Source organism: Myotis yumanensis, unplaced genomic scaffold (assembly GCF_028538775.1).
Source record: "Myotis yumanensis isolate MYYU_CA2020_CCGP unplaced genomic scaffold, mMyoYum1.0.hap1 SCAF_5, whole genome shotgun sequence".
NCBI classification, from domain to species: Eukaryota; Metazoa; Chordata; class Mammalia; order Chiroptera; family Vespertilionidae; genus Myotis; species Myotis yumanensis.
In genome coordinates, this window is record NW_027223756.1 from 38501686 (window position 1) to 38522778 (window position 21093).

The following is a 21093-nucleotide window of genomic DNA, read 5'->3' on the forward strand; positions in this document are numbered from 1 at the left end:
TCAGGTCCCTTCTCTAGACCTCAATTTTTCTATCAGAGGAGGATGGACTGAGGGCACCCAAGGGTTCAATGTAACGCTCTATGGTTTACGCCCTAAGGCTCATACTTGTGAATATGCATAGGAAGGCATGAGAGAGCAGGGTGCATGGAGGGGGCCGGGGAGACATTGATGGGGCAAAAACTGCCTCTCCCCTGGGGCAGCTGATCCCCAGCTTTGCACTCCCTAAGGACAACCTCAAAGGACTCCAGACAGGAGGGAGCATCTGCCAGGCCAGCTCACTCCCCAACTTCTGGGGACGGGAAGGGAGTGCTTTTAGCAGCCTGGAGTCTGGAGCCTGTGTGGGAGGCAGGGACAGGTAGCATGGTCCAGGCTGGTGGGGCCTGGGTACCTGGGCTTTTTAAAAATTATGTTTTTATTTATTTTTAGAGAGAGAGGAAGGGAGAGGGATAGAGAGATAGAAACATCCATAAAACAGAAACATCATCCGCACGCCCCCTACAGGGGCATGTACCCTGACTAGGCCTAGAACTGGAACCAGCCACCTCTTGGTTCATGGGTCGATGCTCAACCATTGAGCCACACAGGCCAGGCTGACTTTTGTTTATTTGAATGACAACCCTGCTAGAGGGATGGAGCCAGGCTATTCTCTACCCCAGCCCCCTGCACTCTGCAACCCCCACTTTGGAGAAGGCCCTAGTACAGGTGGGAGACAAGCTCCCTGCCTAGATGCCAGGGTTTGTCAGCCTCCCACCTGCAGCTGCCCTGCTCTGGTGCGCAGCCACTTTCTACGTATTCCATCCAGCCAGGACCCTCCTACCCTCTCCCCTTCTGTCTTTGACATTTCTGGGTTCCAGGGTGTCTTCTTATTCCTTTCCCTCCTGCACACTGGCCTGGAGGCCAGAAGACCTGGGAACAGTCATAGTGTTTATAACAACAGAAAAGGGAGGAGCCGAATCTGAGATGTCATAGAATTTACCCCCCGCCCCTGCTTCATGTAATTTTTGGCCAAAACAAGTCAATTCTTTCAAATCCCCTCATGAACAACTCCCCTCCCTTCCTCTCCCCATTGCCCCTGCCCTCCATGGCCAGTTTCTGTTCCCTGAGATTCCTCTAATCAGCGGGCATCCTGCCTGGACCACCTCACAGGCCTGTGTACCCACCCCTTCACAGTGCCCTCTCTCAGCACCTCGAAGGCTCCTGACCCTATTTCAAGAGGCCTTTCCGGTCTGCTCCAGTGTGCCGCCTCTGCTCCCTTCTCCCGCTGACCTTTCCCACCCCAGGGCTCTGAGCTCACTGGGAAGTCTGCCGTTGCCCCACCGTACTCAACCTTCTCCAGCCACAGATGCTTGCTCCCGACCCCTTCTTCCATGGGAATGCTTTCTTCTGTCCTTCAAGTACCATCGCAAAAGTGTGAACGAAAATGGGGTTTGATAATAAATCTGACAAGTGCAGTGACCAAAAGTGACCTCACAGGGTGATCTGATCATAAATTCCCAACTGGTCAGTTCTTGGTGGGTAGTCACATCCCAGGCATATACCTTTTCTGTCAAAGGCTTATCTTTGCCTTCAGCAAGCCCTGTCCGCTGTTTCTGTGCATCTAGGTTAACACACATTTGACATGCCTCTTTTTCAAATCCCTTGGAAGGATAAACCAACCTCAAGAGAGCATATAATTTTGTTAACTATCCTGTAATCTAATCCTTGCCTTGCTTTCCCCCACCTTCATGTAATCTGTCCTTAATTCCAAATGTATAAAAGAAACTGCAAAACTGTCATTCTCCGGAGCATTTGTGATCTTGCTTCCCAGCATGCCATCAGTTTTGGCTCACATAAATTATTATAAAAATTCTCTAGATATTTGGATGTTCTCACAGTGACAAAAGCCCCTTCCCCAGGGAGGCCTTTCCTCAGGTCCCCCAAAAGGTCAAGTGTGTCCTTGCTCTGAACCTTTATCTTGTTAAAGGAAAAAAGCACAAGCCCCCAGTGGTGTCACCCCTGCTAAAAGCCCATGATACTGTTGACAAAAGAATGTCCAGCCTAAGAAAAAGTTATAAGAGTTTATTTGAGCCAAACTAACAATTGCCAGGAAGCAAAAATCTCAACGGATCAAGAAAATGCTCCAGAGAATGGCATTTTTACAGCTTATTTTATACACTAAAAATCAAAGGAGTAGACATAAAGGGGCCATTTGAAATCCACTGGTGGTAGATTAGGTAGGCAGGAGGAAGCAAAGTGGGGAAATCTCTGAGACTGGATAAAAAGTAAAACCAGAGAGACACTACTTTTACAGCACATAGAGATGGTATATGGGCAACAAGATAGCAATGAAGGGCCTGCTGGTTTGGCTCAATGGATAGAGCATCGGCCCATGGACTCAATTCTGGTCAATGGCACATACCCTGGCACCCTGGTCGGGGACTTGCGGAAGGCAACCAACTGATGTCTCTCACATAGATGTTTCTCTCTCTCTGCCTCTCCCCCTCCCTTCCACTTTCCCTAAAAATCAATAGAAAAATATCCTCAGGTGAGGATTAACAAAAAACTATGAGGGTTCTATGGTTTCCTGCTCTTGTGGGAGACTGTCCCCTGATGGGTCTGGAAAAAAGTGGGTCTGAAATTCCAAAGGTCTGTTATTTTAGATGCAAAAAGACAATAGATGGGCTCACTTAAAGATTGACCTTTGTCAAGGAAGCTTTCAGCACAGAATGAGACCTGCCATAACTTGCTTTTAGTTAGGAAGTTTTAATTTCAGACCATCCTATGCGTTACTTTAGGTCTCTGAGTTTGCAAGGCCCACCATGCAGGCCTCCCCTGAGCTTGTCAGGTTTAATATGTGGCCCTCTTCTCATCCACAATACCTAACCTAGATTTAATACCTGATCTAACTGCTGTTTCAACTGTTGACGTAAGAAACATTAAAACCTGCTAGAAGGGGTCAATGGGGAAAAAAGGGGGTCCTTGTGTAATACTTTCAACAATAAAGTTTAAAAAAAAAGAGAAGAAAAATTAAAACCTGTAGAGAATGTCTTGCCCTGGCAGGTTAGCTCAGTTGGTTAGAGCATCATCCCGTACACCAAGGTTCTGGGTTTGATCCCTGATCATGACACATAAAGGAATCAAGCAATGAATGCATAAATAAGCAGAACAACAAATTGATGTTTCTTTCTCTTGTTCTCTCTCAAATCAATCAATAAAAAAACAAATCTGTAAACAATTTGTATAAGAGTTTATTTGAGCAGAACTGACAACATATGCTGGGGAACAAGATCTCAAATGCTCCTCAGAATAAGTTTCCAGTTTCTTTTATGCATTTGAGAGTAAGGAGGGAAAGTAAAGATTACATAAATGTGGGAGAAAGCAAGGCAGAGATCAGATTACAGGATAGTTAACAAGATTATGTGCTCTCTCTCTTTTTTTTTTAAATATATTTTTTACAGAGAGGAAAAGAGAGGGATAGAGAGTTAGAAACATCGATGAGAGAGAAACATCGGATCAGCTGCCTCCTATACACCTCCTAGTGGGCATGTGCCCGCAACCAAGGTACATGCCCTTGACCGGAATCGAACCTGGGACCCTTCAGTCCACAGGCCGACGCTCTATCCACTGAGCCAAACCAGTCAGGGCTATGTGCTCTCTTTTTAAAAAAGTTAAATCTTTTTTGTTGAAAATAAGTCCCATCCCCCCCCTCCATTGACCCCTTCTAGCCCGCCCCCACCCTCCACCCCAAGCCTTCACCACCCTATTGTCTGTGTCCATGGGTTATGTGCTCTCTTGAGGGCAGTCATGTACTAGAAGGGGTGATCTGAAATGAGGCATTTCAAAAATGTGTTAATCTAGATGCACAGAAACAATGGATAGGGCAAAGATAACCCTTTTACTAAAATACTTATATGTCTGGGGCGTGACTACTTACCATGACCTGCTCAGTTAGGAATTTATGATCTGATCACCCTGTGAAGTTACTGTCCATAAAACCACTTTTCATCCACACAACTTCTCACAGAAACATAATCTTAATCAACCAGTATGGAATTTCCTGGGTTTCCAGGTCAAGAACCAATAACATAATCTGTCACATAGGTCCTCTCCATCCCCCCTAGAAAGAAGAGACAATCTATATAATAAAAACCCTTCCTTTCTCTTCCCCCAAAGAAAAGATGTGCTGGCCCAAAAATAATCCTTTCTTTTCTTTCACTAATAGCTCCCTTGCCCCACCCTTCTTCCTATAAAATCCTTCCATTTTGTACAACTTCTCGGAGAACGCTTCTAGTTGCTAGATGGGATGCTGGTTTGTGAATGGCTTAATAAAGATCTTCAAATTTACTCAGTTGAACTGTTGTTTTTTTTTTAACAATTTGTAACCCTACCAGACTGGGGACTCCTCAAGGGCTGACACCAAAGTATCTACTGAATTTTCTTAAATAGTTCTCCGGAAAGTAACCTCACAGGGTGATCTGATCATAAATTCCTAACAAAGCAGGTCATGGTGGGTAGTCACGACCCAGGCATGTAACTTCTTTCGTAAAAGGCTTATCTTTGCGGTAAGCCAGCCCTGTCCATTGTCTCTGTGCATATAGGGTAACACACCTTGGAAATGTTCCCTTTCAGACCCCTCCTTCTAATATCACATTGTTTGCGGGTAGTAACAGGTGGCTCTACTACTTACAGTCAACGTAAAACGTATAAATACGTTTCCCGCATACAATGTGATATGTGCAGTAATCATATCCCTACCTTGCTCTCTCCCACCTTTATGTAATCTTCCTTACTTCCCCCTCATTAATCTCAAATGCATAAAAGAAATTGTAAACTGTTATTCTCAGGAGCATTTGAGATCTTGCTTCCCGGCATATGTTGTCAGTTTGGTGCAAATAAACTCGATAAAAATTCCCTACATGTTTGGATGTTTCTTAAGCTGACAGGAAATTGGCAAACCGGTGACCCATGGCCCAAATCTGATCCACGGGTGAGTGCGCGACGTCTTTATTTTTTAATTGACAAAATCTACATACATAAAATTAAGCATTTAAAAGTGTACAATGCAATGACTTTTAGTACATTCACAATGCTGTGCAACCACCACCTCTGGATTTTCCTCATCCCACAAAGGAAACCCCAAACCTTTTAAGCAGTCACTCATTTCTCTCTCTACACAGCCCCTGGCACTAACTGCTTTCTGTCTGTGTGGATTTCCCTGCTCCTTATAAGTGGAATCACACGTGTGGCTTTTGTGTCTGGTTTCTTTCACCTAGCATAATTTTTTGGAGGCTTATTCGCTGGAGGGGCGGGCAGCGGGTTATGTTGCTCTCCGCAATCCCTGCAAACTCGCTTTCCATGCATGTATCAGCACTTCATTCCTTTTGAATAATATTCCATCGTATGGATATGCCACAATGTGTTTATCCATTCATCAAGTGGACAACTTGAACCATGTCCACCTTTTGGCTATTATGAATAGTCCTGCCACACACATTGGTGTACAGGTACTTGTTTGAGTCCCTGTTTTCAATTTTTTGGGGGATACACCTAGGAGTGTAATTGCTGGGTCGGAAGGTGACTGTTTCACTTTTGAGGAAGACACAGGTGTTTAATATTTTTCAATCTGAATGCCTTTAGGTATCCATTTCTGCCTCTGTCTCCATTTCTTCTACTGTCTTACATCCAAGTGTTCGACTCAAATTGTTTGGCTCCTGAAGGCATCTGGATTTGCTGGATTTCCACCTCTCGGGAGCACTATCTCGCTCAGCCTCCAAAGGGGATAATATTTACCTAAGAGAACATGGCGAGGATCAGGGAGGTGATGGACTGAACGCGCCTCTTCCGAAGCTGCTCTGGAGAGAGACCGCGAAGACAGGAGGAGGAGGAGCGGGGCAGGCGGAGCGCGCTTTGGGGGCGTCGTCCGCGCTCGGGGAAGCGGACCAGCCGCGGTCCGAGCGGCGCCGCGCAGGGCGCAGCCGGCAGGGGGCCCGTGGGGCCGGGGCGGGGCTCAGGTTGGCCGGCAGTGGGCGGGGGTGGCCCCTCGTCCCCTCCCCTCGCCTCCGGAGGCCCCGGCCACGCTTTGGGCTGGCGGCGCGCGGGTGAGTCAGGCCGGGTTTTCCCTCCGCCTCTGGGGCATGCGAGCCAGCGCCACCGAGCGCGTCCCTCCCTCGTCAATCCGGCTCCGGCGCCCGCCCGCGTTTTCCCGACGCCTGGCACCCAGCCGCTCCGGCCGGGCTCGCAGTCTCCGCAGGACCGGCGCCCTGGAGGGAGGGTTCAAATCCGCGCGAGGGAAGTGCAGCGCGCGCGGGGTGCGGAGCGGTGCCAGCATGGTGAGTGGGGCGCGCCAGGGGCCGGGGCTGGACTCGGGGGGTGGGGCCGTTCGCGAGGTCTCCCTTTCCCCGCGACCTTGGCCAAGCCTCAGCCCCGCCGGCCGAGGTCTCCGTCTAAGTGGGTGGGGGTGCCCGGGTGCGGTGTGCGCCCAGGTGTCCCCCGCTCCGGGCACCGAGGCTCTGAGGCTCGGGATCGGGGACCCACCCACACGCTCAGCTGGCGGGGCCGGTAGCAGGTTACGCTGCTCCCCGAAATCCCCGCGAACGCGCTTTCCATGAATCGGCGTTCGGGACCCCTGTGCCGCGGCTCGGGTGGGGCAGATGCCCTTGGCAAGGGAGCCTGACCTCGGCCTCCGTCTCCCAGCCCCACCGCTCCGGGCGGGCCCCAGGAAGGCGCCAGGGAGAGACTGCCCCTCCCTCCCCCAGGTAGTTAAATGACCCCCCGCAGTTCTGGGGAGCCCTAGCCCGCCTCTGCCAGAGCTTTCCCGGGGCAAATTCCGAAAGGATGCCTACCTCGTTTGCCTCTCCTTCCCCGGGAGATCCCTCTCCCGCCCCCTCCGCAATACCCGCTTCGTCCTTCAACCCCCCTGCCCTGTACAGGCGGAAGCTGCCAGCTTGCCTCCTGGGCCCCCAACCAGGGGTGCTCCCACATCTTGGCGGCCAGAGCAACGCCACAACCTTTGGCCAAAGTGAGGGCTGGCCTAGGGCCAGCCGAAATCTGGGCTCTGGCTGTGTACAGAAATAGAACCGGGACCCCTGTCTTTCACGGGACACCACTCTCCCCCAAGAACAAATTGGGGTTCTCCTCCTTTGCATCACGGGCTGAGCCTGGCTGTCCCTCTGCCTTGGCCACCATGCCTTCTCCCTGCTTGGCCTGGGGAGGAGGCAGAAGCAGAGAGATCACCATCCTGGACTAGGGTATGAGCCTCCTCCCAGGGCCCTCCTGGGCAGGGCTCTTGTGCTGGCTGGCTGTGTGTGGGTGTGTATGTGCCAGACTGTGAATGAATTCGACCAGCCTGCTCCCACTACCGCCTCTAGAGCCAGCAGCTTCCAGGGCTAAAAGTCCCCAAGCAGCAGTGCTGCCACTGTTTCTTCCTGATCCAGGGACAGGCCGGAGGGATTCCAGGCTAAGGGGACTGAAATCCAACCCAGCATGGTTGCACACGCCCTTGGGAGAAGCAGCTGTGGGGGCTGGGCAGACATACATACCCAGCAGTGAGTGCCCATGGGGGGCAGTGGTGACCCCTGGCTGGGATAGCCTGATGCAGTGCTGAGGACCTTACCCAGGGAGTTGGGATGGCTATCGCTGTGGGTTCTTGGGCAACTTGCTTCCTCTTTTGGGGCCTCAGTTTCCCTGTCTGTAAAATGGAGCGACAGTAACTGCTACTCTGCCTGTCCTCACGAGGCTTTCATGGAGATGAGATGATGGAATGAAAGGGCTGAAGAAAACTGTAGAGTCCCGTGCAACTGTAAGTGACTCTATAGTGAGACAAAGCATCACTCCTGCAGGGGTAGGACTCTGCCTCTTCAAGTGTTGCAGGGTGTCCAGGGTATGCCCCCTTCCTGGCCCCTCCGCATCCACTGCCCCCTCTTTTGGAACTGGGACATTCCAGTCCCATTCCTCAGGGGCAGCTGCAGACACACCCCTCAGCAAAACTGATTCCCCAGCAGGTGGTGGGACACCCCCCTCCACACCCCCCCTTATGGGCTGTCAGGGCTCAGGAGGGGCTGATGCAGCAGTTAGAAGTGGAGCTTCCTGCCCACTTGCTCTGGGATGTCCCACCCAGAGGAGATGCATGGTGGGGAGCCTGTGCACTCACTTCCTCCTGTGCAGCTGAACATGACCTTAGGCACGTTATTTCAACTGCTGGGCCTCAGTTTTCTCTTCTGAAGGGGGGTTGACACTGCTCCCCTCCTGTGCGTGTTGTGAGCCTATGGTAGGCCCTGTGTCAGGCTGACCCACCAAGGCACCCACTAAATGATGCCAGGATGCCTCCTTGATGTTCTGTCTCTGCTCCATCGCCAGGTGGTCCCCCAGGCCCATTCTCCTGGCTCCACCGAGGGTGGTCCAAAAGAGATATTTATTCCTCTGTGTTCAGGACTTCCAGTCTGCTGGCTAATCTTGGGGACAGGGAATGGGAGCAGGAGTAAAGGCCCTGTTGGGGCCACCTGGGGCCTATGCAGAAAGCCTAGCCCAAACCTAGCCTGTAGGGTTATGGGGAGTTTTCAGCTCTGGGCAGATCTCTGGGCCCCAGAGCAAGCAAGCCCAGGCATTTAGAGGCATCTGGCTTTAGGCTCTGATCCCTCCCCAGTTGCTGTCTCTCCCCCACTTCCCCACCAAATCCTCTCCAGCCCACAGCTGTCCTGTTCTGATCAGGCCAGTCCCTGGTCTTCCAAGCAACAGGAAGGTATGTGTGTTGGGGGGAGGCAGGGGAGGTGGAGGGACCATTCTAGGAAAAGGTACTAGCTGGTAATACAGCCAGAGAAGTTACTTAAGAGGGGTGGAGGGTGGGGGCCTTAAAGAAAGACAAAGGGAAGGGGCTGTCTATGCCTCTTCCTCCAGCTCCATAGCTGTTTCTAATTGCTCAAGTCACTTGTGGAGGGAAGCTGGCCTCATGCCTCCCTCACCACCTTCACACACGACCCCCCCACCCCCGCCCCCCGCATCTAGTCTCTGGGCAGGGAACTAGATGGTCTCTCTCCTGCGGAGGAATTCCTGTATTATTATGTATATGTGTTCAATGCCATGTGGGTGACCTTGAGCGTGACTGCTGTTGGACTCTCCTTGCTGTGTCCTCTAATAGAGGAGCCTCTGTGCTGCTGGTGGCACTGACTGGACTGCAGTATATGAGTGGCTGGCGTATATGCTGTTATGGCCATGGCTGCCTCTCTAGACCTGAGACTCTTTGTGGGGCTCAGGGGATGTCAGTTATTGCTCCTTGAGACAGGAAGTGAGGATCTGCCAAAGGGAAGGTGAGATGGTGTGTATTTGGGATGAAGTGAGCTTATTTGGCATCACTGTCACCATCGTCCATCGTCATTCCCCCCCCCCCCCCCCCTTGTTGCGCTGGGTTTACAGTTCACAAGACCTTTTGCCTCTGTTGTCTCTGTGACTGTCACAGTAATCCCATAAGGAAGGCAGGGCAGGCAGGGTCTTTCCCCCCTTCAGAGATGGGGAGACTGAGGCATGGTGAAGAGAGGTGCCCCGTGGAGAAACAGTGTGAGAGCAGGGCAGGAGACCAGCTTGTCTGCTGTCACACCTCCCTGACAGGAGTTCAGTGCCCTCTCAGACACAGTGGTACCTGTGGCCGGGTGGGTTTGTCGTGGTGAAGGGTGTCAGATTGGGAGATCGATGCTTCCATTCCACCTCTTTGGGCCATGGGTGACATCCTTGGCCGTTTGGCAGCCATGGTGCTGGTTCACCGGTGCCCTCACCCTGGCCAGCTCTGTGCCCTTGGGCAAACCATTTCACCTTTCAGAGCCCTAGTGTCCTTACCTAAAAAATGGATAGGACCTCGGTCACAGGACTCAGTGAGACCCCTGTGTCGCCGTAGGTGCTTAGCACTTGTGATTCCTTACCTGGGTGAGTCCCCTGACCCTGTGTGGCCTATGACACCCCCGGAGGTGTTGAGGGAACTGGGGCCTGGGAGGGAAGGATTGGGAAGGGTACTTTTGCCCAGGGTGAGGGGGCAGGGTTGCACCCTCCTTCCCTTTCACTCCTAGAGAGCTTTGTCTCCCACAAACACAAAACCTGGAAATGGTGGAGGAAGATGGAACCTCCTAACCACCATTGTTTAGGATGGGAGTGGGTGTCCCGGCAGCATATTGGGGAGGTTGTGGGGGACTCACCGCTGCAGCGTGCCTGCTGGGGTCTAACTGGGAATGGGAGCAGCTGGGGAGGAGGCAGAGAAGGTGGCATTGGTTCATCCGGCATGCTGAGCACTGGGCCTAGCACAGGGGATCCAGCCGGGCACTAGGGACAGGTCCCACCTCCACTGTGTGGTCCCAGCACAGGAGCCTAGTCGCTGGGTCTCCCACCAGTAATGTTCATGTCTCTGACCAGCTAAGCTCTGCTCTGGTCAGCCTGCGTTGACCCTGGCTTCTGACTGGGTGCTTTGTTCTATTATCTTAGCCCATTCTCTAGGCATCCCTGAGTGATGAGTTGTCATGGCCATTGTACACATGAGGAAGCCAGGCCCCCCACAGTGACTGGCTCAATGCAGGGTCAAGATTTAGAGACACCCCTGCCCCCATCCTCACACCTGGTGGTGGGCTCTCTGGGGCATATGAAAGGGCTGGCAGGGGCTCCAGCTGCCCCTTCCCCTGCCTCTCACCATGGCCTAAGGTGAACACCTGTTCCGGAAACTGTGGCCATTGTTCCCTCCATCCTTCCTCCCCTCGGGCCCTTCCTGTTTGTATCCCTCCCACTGCCTGGTGCAACCCCACCCCATGCCAGGTGCTTCCCTTGGGGAACTCACTCTCTGCAGGAAGAGGGCTGAACTGGGTTTTCCCTCTCCCAAGAAAAGAAGAAGGAATGGAGTATCTGAGGCGGCTGGCCCTGGTTCCCTGTGCCCTCTGCCTACTTTCCAAATTGTGTGGGGAGTCTAGCAGGAGAGTGAGCAAGGACAGAGTCAGACAGGGCCTGAGTCCTCAGCTGGCCCAGTCCTGGGGAGGGTCCTAGCCTGCTGTTTCCATGCCCCCCCTCATCCATACCTCTCCACCCCAATCACACTTCTAGCTGATGCTGGGGTACCAGGCAGGTGGCTTTAGGGCCTGTGCCCCTTCTTCTTGCCAGCCTAGGAATTCTGTGCTGTGTTCTCTCCATATCCATATCTGCCTCTCCTGGGCCTGGGCCAGATGGGGAGCTGACACAGAACAAGCACCTGGTTTTAGGGCATCAAGGGCAGGTGGGCAGCAAGCACCCACCTGCCCCTGATGGAGCCTCTTGATCTCTAGAAGCAGCTGCCTGTGCCGTGTTGAAACTTCATGGACAGAGCCCCAGGCCCTGCTGGCATTGCCATGGGCAGCGTGGGCAGCCTGTTGGAACGGCAGGACTTCTCCCCTGAAGAGCTACGGGCAGCACTTGAGGGGTCCCGAGGCTCCCGCCAGCCTGATGGGCTCCTCCGGAAGGGCTTGGGCCAACGTGAGCTCCTCAGCTACTTGCACCTCCCTAAGAAAGACGGCAAGACCACGAAGCGGGCTGCTCGGCACGAGCCTGCCGACTATGCCACCCTCTACTACCAGGAACATCCCCGGGCCGGTGACTTCAGCAAGACCTCGCTGCCTGAGCGGGGACGTTTTGACAAGGTGCACCTCTGCCCAAACCCCTTCCTGGGGTGGGAGGGTGGGACGGGAGCTTGGGGCCTCCTGGGAGACCTCGGCACTGGGGCAGGGCTTGGACCTGAAAGTCCTGCTATGGACTAGTCTGGTCATTGCTTCCCAGTGGCAGGCACCCCGTGTCTGAAAGGACCCCCAGGGCTGTGGGAGCATCGTGGGGCAGTGCTGTTAGCTCAGGGCCTTACCCTGCCCTCTCTTCCTGGCAGTGCCGTATTCGCCCATCGGTGTTCAAGCCTGTGGCAGGCACCGGGAAAGGCTTCCTGTCCATGCAGAGCCTGGCGGCCCACAAGGGCCAGAAGCTGTGGCGCAGCAACGGCAGTCTGCACACTCTGGCCTGCCACCCACCCCTGAGCCCAGGGCCCCGGGCCAGCCAGGCACAGGCCCGTGCCCAGCTGCTGCACGCCCTCAGCCTGGACGAGGGCGGCCCCGAACCCGAGCCCAGCTTGTCTGACTCCTCCAGTGGGGGCAGCTTTAGCCGAAGTCCTGGCATGGGCCCTGGCCCCTTCAGTTCCTCCCTGGGCCACATTAACCACCTTGGGGGCTCCCTGGATCGTGCCTCTCGGAGCCCAAAGGAGGCTGGGCCACTGGCCGGGTTGAACTGCCTGCCTGAGCCCCCACCGCCCTATGAGCTCTCTTGCCACACTGACGAGGAGGTGGTGGCCATGCTCCCCGACACCTGTGAGGATCTCAAGAGAGGCCTCAGTGACCAGGATGGCGTCAATCACTTCACACAGGTGAGGGCAGCCTCTGCCTGGGGTCCTGTTTTATCCCTTGGCAGTGGAGTACTGGGCAGTGTCCTCAGCCAGTTCCCCCACATGACTCTGGACATGAAAGAAAGAAGGAGATGCATCAGCGCCTCTCCCCTTACCCCATGTGGTGGGATGTCGGGTTCTTGCTGGGGTTCCCTGTGCAAGAGGGAGGAAGAGACTCCCTGGGCGGGAGGGCGGGAATATGTCGGGGACACTTCACCTCTGGAGGGCATCCCAGGGTAGGGCACGTGTGGCCAGGGCCTTGGGCCCTGGTCCTGTGGTTTTCGGGTACAGGATGTTGGCTGCGGCTATTAGGTGCCTCTTTCCCTTGGCAGGTGCTGGAGGAACGCCAGCGGCTGTGGCTGTCTGAGCTGAAGCGCCTATACCTGGAGCGGCTGCACGAGGTGGCCCAGAAGGCTGAGCGCAGCGAGCGAAACCTCCAGCTGCAGCTGTTCATGGCCCAGCAGGAGCAGCGTCGCCTGCGCAAGGAGCTGCGGGCACAGCAGGGCCTGGCCGCTGAGCATCGGCCTCCAGATGCTGACCCCAACACTCGGCCAGAGGAGGAAGCACGATGGGAGGTGAGAGACCGGGCTCTCAGGAACTCTCCTGTCCCCATTTCTGCAGCCCCCTCCTCTGCCCACCCCAACCAACCTTGCTTGGTGCTCACCCCTACTGTGCCCCTTCCAGGTGTGCCAGAAGACAGCGGAGATCAGCCTCCTGAAGCAGCAGCTGCGGGAGGCCCAGGCCGAGCTGGCGCAGAAGCTGGCTGAGATCTTCAGCCTAAAGACACAACTTCGGGGCAGCCGGGCACAAGCCCAGGCCCAGGACGCAGAGCTGGCCCGGCTGCGCGAGGCTGTGCGGAGCCTGCAGGAGCAGGCCCCCCGGGAGGAAGCCCCAGGTAGTTGTGAGACTGATGACTGCAAGAGCCGGGGACTGCTGGGGGAGGCAGGAGGCAGTGAGGCTGGGGATGGTGCTGAGCAGCTGCGGGCTGAGCTGCTGCAGGAGCGACTCCGGGGCCAAGAGCAGGCGCTACGCTTCGAGCAGGAGCGGCGGACCTGGCAGGAGGAGAAGGAGCGGGTGCTGCGCTACCAGCGAGAGATCCAGGGGGGCTACATGGACATGTACCGCCGCAACCAGGCACTGGAACAGGAATTGCAGGCGCTGCGGGAGCCCTCCACACCCTGGAGTCCTCGGCTTGAGTCCTCCAAGATCTGAGGCCAGTGGAGAGAGCTGACAGCAGAAGCACCGTCAGAAGGCTTGAGCAAGCCCTCCCTGAGATGGCCGGCTCCTTCCTGACATTGAAATGGGGCAGAATCTGCTGAAGCCAGCCGGGGTCGGGGAGGCTCACCGAGAGGAGGGATCCCAGAGGGGCTGTGGGCTGGGTAGGGTGCCAGCAGCAGGAGCCAGGTCCAGGCCCACCTGGCTGAAAAGTACCCCTGCAGGACCCAGCCTGCTCCTGGAGTAGGTGTGGCCCTAGGAAAGGGAGACTGGGAGATGAGGCGCTCAAGATGTAGATGGGCAGGCATGAGGGAGGAAGGCTGGGACAATAACATTGGCCTCCCCCAGAATAAAACCACGTTTTCTATGAGGAGGCCCTTGGTGATAACTTTGGGCCTGTCCCCGGCCTGGATCAAGGATAGTTGGGGTCGGGGGGGGCTGTGGACCTGGGCTATAGCTCCTCCCAGAGTCCTGGTCAGTGGGAGGTTGTGCCCAGTTCCGGTGTGCAGAGCTGCTGGGCACGTGTGTTGGCAAGTGGAGGAGTCATCCTCCTTGCCCCAGCACCACATGGTTCCTTAGCTGCCGTGTGGGCTGAAATTCCTTTCTTCGGCACCAGTGGGATTTTTCAGAAGGAACAATGCCAGGGAACCCAGGAAAACAAAAGGGCAAGTCACCCAAGGCGTTGCTAGAACATGAAACGTTCCCTTGGTGGAAAGTCTGAGCCCCAGTGCCCAGGCCCCTGCTGGGTTTAAGCCTAAAACGGCCTCTTCTGGAGCTCCCCAAGGCTCCTGTAGGGACCTGTCCCTCCCGGAACCCACCTCTCACCTTCCTGTCTGGCTGTGGTTCACCACCCCTCTACACAGGGATGGGGCTTTGGGAAGGTGCAGGAGACAAGTAATGGAGCAGAGAAAGCTTGTGGGTCAGTGGGTAACGGGCCTTTGCCACTGCAAAGAGCATGGACATCTCCCCATAGGCATGGAGGACACTGGAGTATTTCTAAGCAGGGGTGAGATGTGAGCTCATTTGTATTCTGAAAAGCAGCCCCTGCCTCTCAGACACCTGGCTTCCTCTCTGGGCCTTGGCTCCCTCCTGGAAGGTGGCCTGGTGCACAGACCCAGACTGGCTGTGCAGGTAGCATCTCCCCACACCTTGCCCTTGTGAAGCTCGGCGCCCTTACAGGTGAATCACTGTGACTGCTGCCATGCATTGAGGGCTTCCCTTCTGCCAGGCACTGTTAGGCTGCCAGGGCATGGGGGCTCAGGTGTGAATCTTTCTGCCCCAGGGGAGGCAGCACACAGAGAGACTTCTGCCCTCCCAGTGTCTGTTCTGCTGGGGCAGGCACAACCTCAGAGGACTTCTCAGCAGAGATTCCCCAGTTTGTTCCCAGTGGCCATGCCCTGCCCTCCTTGCCAAGCCTGGCAGCCACTCAGGCCCCAGCAGGTGGGGCCTGTGCATGGGGTGTGGATTGGGCTGGAGAGTGAGCCAGTGTGCCCTGCCTTTTCAGGGTGGAGAGGGGTGTGTGAACTGACTGCCAAGGGGATGGTGTGTCTGGCCCTGTGAGTGGCAGGTGTGTGTAGAGATGTGCTGTGGGTGGTAGGTGTGTCTGAGGGGGTGTGTTTGGGGCTCCTGGGCTGCTTCCTGCCGCTCCCTCTGCTCCATTACTTGCCCCCTGGCTCCAGTCCCTTTAGCTAGTGGAACCTGTGACCAGGACAGACCCCTGGGCCTAGCTGAGACCTATCTAGGCCCACCCCTCAGCCTGGGGAGGGAGAGGGAACACCTGGGTTAGGCATTTCAGTTCCCCATAGGCCTTAGTATCCATTTCAGACCCTCCCAAACCAAGGTTTCTGGGCCAGTGGCCCTCCAGTGGCCTACCCCCGCCCCCACTTCAGTGCTGGCCTGAGTCTGGGCCACTCCCTCCTCAAGGCCTCGAGCAAGTCGGGCTGGGTGCCCACATGCCCCACAATGGCCAGGGTCCACTTTTCCGTGTACCACCTCTGCAGAACAGCTCCTCACCCAGCAATTAGAGATCTGGGCCTGCCAGTACTGCCAGTGGGGAGTGGGTGGGCGGTACCAAAACTTGGCAGCTATGCCAGAAACCAAGACCAGGCCCAGATGCAGGGGGAGGGCTCAAGAGAGCCAAGCTGGGGTGTCTCAGAGGAAACTTGATCCCTATTAGCTCATCCCTGCCTGGTGAACCAGTTCCCAGTCCCCAAGCCAGCTCGGTGGCTCTAGGGCTCTGGGACCAGACGATTACAGGTGCCACTGTAGTGGCTACTGCTTCAGGGCAGCTCTTCCCTCCTGCCCCTGGCAGGCCGCTTGGGACCCCTCCACCAGCAGACTAGGCCCAGGCGTCCAATTCTTCAGAACTGTGGTGAGCCCCCACCCTGGGCTCCCCACCCCTGGTCCCTCCTTTTCTCAGCTCAGTATCTGCTCCCTGGGCCCCTCAGCCTGTCACTTAAAGCCTCTGGCAGTCTAGTCCCCTGAGTCACTGAGAGTGGTGCCCCTTCTGACCACAGCAGCCCTCTGGGCCTTCCTCCTATAGGCAAAGCCCCCTCACTGTGCTCAGATCTTGTCTCATTAAGGAAGCTTTTTTCTTTTTTTTTAAATATATTTTTATTGATTTCAGAGAGGGAGAGGGAGAGAGAGAGAGAGATAGAAACATCAATGATGAGAGAGAATCATTGAGCAGCTGCATCCTGCATGCCCCCAACTGGGGATCATGCCCTGACCAGGAATTGAACCGTGACCTGGTTCAAAGGTGGACGCTCAACCACTGAGCCACCTCGGCTGGACAGGGAAGCCTTTTCTGAAGTCAGAGGGCAATGCACCTCCCTGTGCCCACAGCTCCCATATGCCTCTCCACCAGCTCTTTCTATGCTGCTGAAATTGTCCCTTCATCTCTGGACTGTGGGTCTTGCCCAGCCAGACCTATGTCTTGTTTTTGTTGTTTGTTTTGTAATATATTTTTTATTGATTTCAGAGAGGAAGGGAGAGGGAGAGAGATAGAAACATCAATGATGAGAGCGAATCATTAATTGGCTGCCTCCTGCACATCTCACACTGGGGACTGAGCCTGCAACCTGGGCATGTGCCCTGACCAGGAATCAAACCGTGACCTCTTGGTTCATAGGTCGACGCTCAACCACTGAACCAAACCGGCTGGGCTCATGTCTTGTTTTGATCCCTAGAGCTGCTCTGGCTCCAACCCCAGAAAGTGCTGGGGGGCTTTAGAGTTAAGAGGGACCAGACCCCTCCCCTGACTGACATGAGTTTGAACTGGGGGTAGGTGGGAAAGGTTCCTGCTCCGAGAGTTCATTCCCCCATGGGCATCAGATGTGAACTAGGTTTGTCAAGCTCCAGGGTGCCAGAGCTAGGTGCCATTCACTGCACAGTGATGTATTGCTGCCTCCCTCAGGGCCTGGCGTGGTTCCCAGGTGAGGAAGCTGAGGTGGCCATGGCGTCTGCCTTCTTGGCCCTTTCCCCGGTGGGTGGAGGAAGGAGACAACACACATGGCCATGTAGTGCAGTGCAAATATAGTGATCAAGTCAATAGTGAAGGAGGCAGAGGGAGCATGAGAGGAAATTTCTCTGAGACTGGGGGTCTGGGGCTATAGGTATTAGTGATCCTTTCTCCAAAGACGATGCAGGTCCCACAGTGCCAATCCATCACCTTGTGGGGTAGGGCTTTGCCCTTTATAATGGATTCAGAAAAGAAAAAGAATGTGTGGTTTCCTGCAACAAAAGTGAAATATGTCACGTGAGATGAGGTGGGAGTGCCATGGGAGTTCAGAGGTGAGTGGGCTCACTTATCACTCCAGGTGATGGAGTGGAGGTGACAAAGGTTGACCAAACTTTGGTTAAGCTATTTTAATTTTTTTATTAATTTTTTGAGGGAGAGGAAGGGAGAGAGAGAAACATCCACGCAATAGCACATTGATCGAAAAAATATCCTCTGGTGAGGATTAACAACAAATAACCCTTGATTGGCTGCCTCCTGCACGCCCCCTGCTGGGAATCTATCCCAAAACTCAGGCTTGTGCCGTGACCGGCAACTGTTTGGTGCATGGATGAAACCCAACCAACAGCCAGGGCTTGTTAGGCTCTTCTGAGCTCTTTTGGACTAGGTCTGACCTTGGAAGGTGTCCTTTCTTGTACAGTCCAGTTCTAGCAAGAATCCTTAGTTTAGCCAGAATTGCCCATCCTCTATACTACATCACCCTGCACATTTAATTTGGTTCTTCATCCTCCACTGGTCACTGGCCTGTCTTCCGTGAGAATCCTGTAGTCTATTTAGCCAGAATGCCCTGAGGTTTTCTCTTAGTAATTTTCTTTTCTTTTTAAAACATATATTTTTATTGATTTCAGAGAGGAAAGAAGAGGGAGAGAGAGATGGAAACATCAATGATGAGAGAGTATCATTGGCTGCCTCCTGCATATGGCCCCATTGGGGATCAAGCCTGAAACCCTGGCATGTGCCCTGACCAGGAATCAAACCTTGATTGATTGTTGAGAGTCTCATAGGTCGAGATTCTCAACCACTAAGCTACGCCAGCTGGGCTTTGTAATTTTCCACCCACTGACCCCCAGTCTGGTCCTTGGCCATAAATTCTACTTTTCTTTGTTGTGTTTGAAGTTGAGCCCACTCTCTGTCCCCTACTACAAATCTCCATTGCTGTAGTCCTTCTTGAATAAAGACCTCCTTACCATTCTAATAAGTGTCATGAGTAAATTTTTTTCTTTCTTTTTTTCCCTTTTTTTGGTTAATCCTCGCCCGAGGGTATTTTTTCCATTGACATTTTTGAGATAGTGAAAGAGAAGGAGGGGGAGAGAGAGAAAGAGAAACATGGATGTGAAAGAGACATTGATTGGTTGCAACCAAAGTATGTGCCCTTGACCGGGAATCGAACCCGTGACCACTTGGTGCTCGGGCCAGTGCTCTAACCATTGAGAACACTGGCCAGTGCATTTTTTTTTATTTAACAGGGGTAAGCTTCTCTGAAGAGTGTAATTGGGATTTCCTCAGGAGCAGCATGGGATAAGGGCATCTAGGACAGGCCTGGACTTGGACACAGGGAAGTGTGGGGCAGGCCGGGGGGAGGGTTCTGTCTGACATAGGAAGATTTCATTTCCTGTGACTGTGGGTGGGTCCCAACCGCAGCCAAAGGGAAGGGCCAGAACCAGGACTAGCTTTATGTGTGTGTGACCTGTGTGGTCATGTAGGGTCCCACACACAGAAGGGCCGTACACTTTGGTGCAATGCTCTACTATTGCCATCTTGAATTTAATGATGTTTGAACAAGAGGCCTCATGTTTTCATTTTGCTCTGGGGCCTGCAAATGATGTAGCCACTCCTGGCCTGAACCAAAGCCTTGCAAGGAGGGACAGGAACCTGGGGAAGAAGCGGAGACTTGTTGGGAGCCGCCTGGAGGGTGAAAGGAAGAGACAGCCTGAGCAGGCTACTTGAGCTCCATGGGATGAGACCTGACGCTCCCAGGTTCTTCAAAGGGCAAGCATCACCGGCTGCTGCCACCACCCACCAGCTCGCAGGGGAGGACTCGCTCTGAGGGAAGGAAGGCTGTATTTTCAGGAGAGCATTCCAGGGCTTGCCATCTAGGTCAAGAAACTTTTTTTTTTTTTAAGGATTTATCTTGCCAAAACCGGTTTGGCTCAGTGGATAGAGCGTCGGCCTGCGGACTGAAAGGTCCCAGGTTCGATTCTGGTCAAGGGCATGTACCTGGGTTGCGGGCACATCCCCAGTCGGAGATGTGCAGGAGGCAGCTGATCGATGTTTCTCTCTCATCGATGTTTCTAACTCTCTATCTCTCTCCCTTCCTCTCTGTAAAAAAAATCAATAAAATATATTAAAAAAAAAAAAAGGATTTATCTAGTCACTAGTGTGTTCTTTGTGCATCGGTTTCTCTTCTCCCATTTTAAGGTGTAATTTACATACAGGAAAACTCATCCTTTTTAGGGTTCAGTTTTTATAGCTTTGGCAAATGCAGAGTTGTATAACTAACCCTACAATCAAGATATGAAATAGTTCCAGCATCCCCCCCAAATTCCTGTGTGCCCCTCTGTAGTCAGCCCTTAACCTCTACCCGCAGGCAACCAGTGACCTGCTTTCTTAATTACCTTGTGTTTCTTTCCCCCCACTTTTTGTGAGCCTTATTTAATCCCACCACATATTAAGAACATATTACAAAGTAGCAAGTAAAACAATATGACATTGATGTAAAAATAAATGGAAAGAATGAAGAGCCAGAAATAGATTCCATATTGCAGAAAATTCTAATATGATGACGGGCTTCAAAATGAGAAGGTAAGAAGGATTATTCAGTAAGAGGTGCTGTGGTAACTGGACAGAAATGTGGAAAAACGTCAGCCGTTGCACCTCCACGTGCAAACTGAAATGGACATGTGAATTGGGGTGGAGGCCTGGAGGGTTGTACCAAAGAGTTAAATTTTTAAAAACAAATCCTAGGAAACTAGCAAAAGGTTAAACAGACTATTATTGAATTGGTGGAGAACAGCTGTTTTTCTGCTCTGAAGCAGCCCCTTCTCCCAACGAAAACAAACACAATCCCAGCGGGTACAACTGACAAAATCAACTATGTAATAAACCTCGGTGCACGCTGTAAAGTGACGCAAGGAGAACCACATCCTGGGGAAGCAATGACAAAGGGGAAACTGCCTGAGGTGTCGGCCTGGCATTCAAAGTCCTCAAAGAAGCTGGGCTTTGCTCAGACCTAGCCTAGCTGGCAGGTCCAGTCTGGCTCCTCGGAGGAAGTGGGAAGGCCTGGGGCGCTCTGGGAAACCGGTGGGGTCCAGTTGGCTCAGCGGCGGAGGCGGCCTGGGCCTCAGCGGGTGGCCCCAGGCTAGGTTCACTCAACTCTCCGCCCCCAAGCTCGCGTGGGCCAGGACCACCCAGGCTTGGTGTGCAAAACCGGACTCTCCAGATGTGGGGCTCTGGACTGCCCCTTCTCTGCGTGTGGCAGGAGGTTTTGGAGCCATTAGGTTATTAGGTACCTTAGTATTCCTGAGCATTTAAGGTGTCCCAAGTACATGGTGTTGGGGATACAGCAGTACTGAGTACAAAGTCCTGGTCCAAACGGAGCTTTTATTCTTAAGGGGAGGTGTGTTAGGGGCCGGAAGACAGAATAAACAAATAAACACACAAGATAATATTAAGTCAAATGCTATTTAAAAAAAATAGCATTTTGCAAGTGCTATACAGAAAGCAAACAAGATTGTGCAAGGGTGCTTGTGGGTGAAGGCTGGGGAGGAGGCCTGGAGGGTTGAAGGGGGAGGTTGCTCTGCAATGAGACTGACACGGAAAGGGAGCAGAAAGTCAGGAAAACCAAAACCGAGACCAAGCCTTGTCTCTTGGGCGGGTTTTTTTCCCCTTTATTCTTTAATTGATTTCAGAGAGAGGACAAAGAAACAATGATGAAAAAGAGGCATTGATTGGCTGCTTCCTCCAC

The 21093-nt window shown here is 53.5% G+C and overlaps 1 protein-coding gene across 2 annotated transcripts; it reads left to right on the forward strand.

The window, feature by feature from the left end:
- The first annotated feature begins 6238 nt into the window (after positions 1–6238).
- On the forward strand, positions 6239–13982 carry N4BP3 (NEDD4 binding protein 3). Of its 2 annotated transcripts, none has more exons than XM_070417193.1 (5): positions 6239–6308; positions 11265–11615; positions 11852–12379; positions 12730–12972; positions 13082–13982. In XM_070417193.1, the coding sequence occupies exons 2-5, from the start codon at positions 11295–11297 to the stop codon at positions 13607–13609; spliced, it is 1620 nt and encodes a 539-aa protein (XP_070273294.1). In that variant the 5' UTR covers positions 6239–6308; positions 11265–11294; the 3' UTR covers positions 13610–13982. The 2 variants fall into 2 exon arrangements, with proteins under 2 accessions (XP_070273294.1, XP_070273295.1); XM_070417194.1 differs by having other exon boundaries at positions 6293–6308; positions 11268–11615.
- The last annotated feature ends 7111 nt before the right edge of the window (positions 13983–21093 follow it).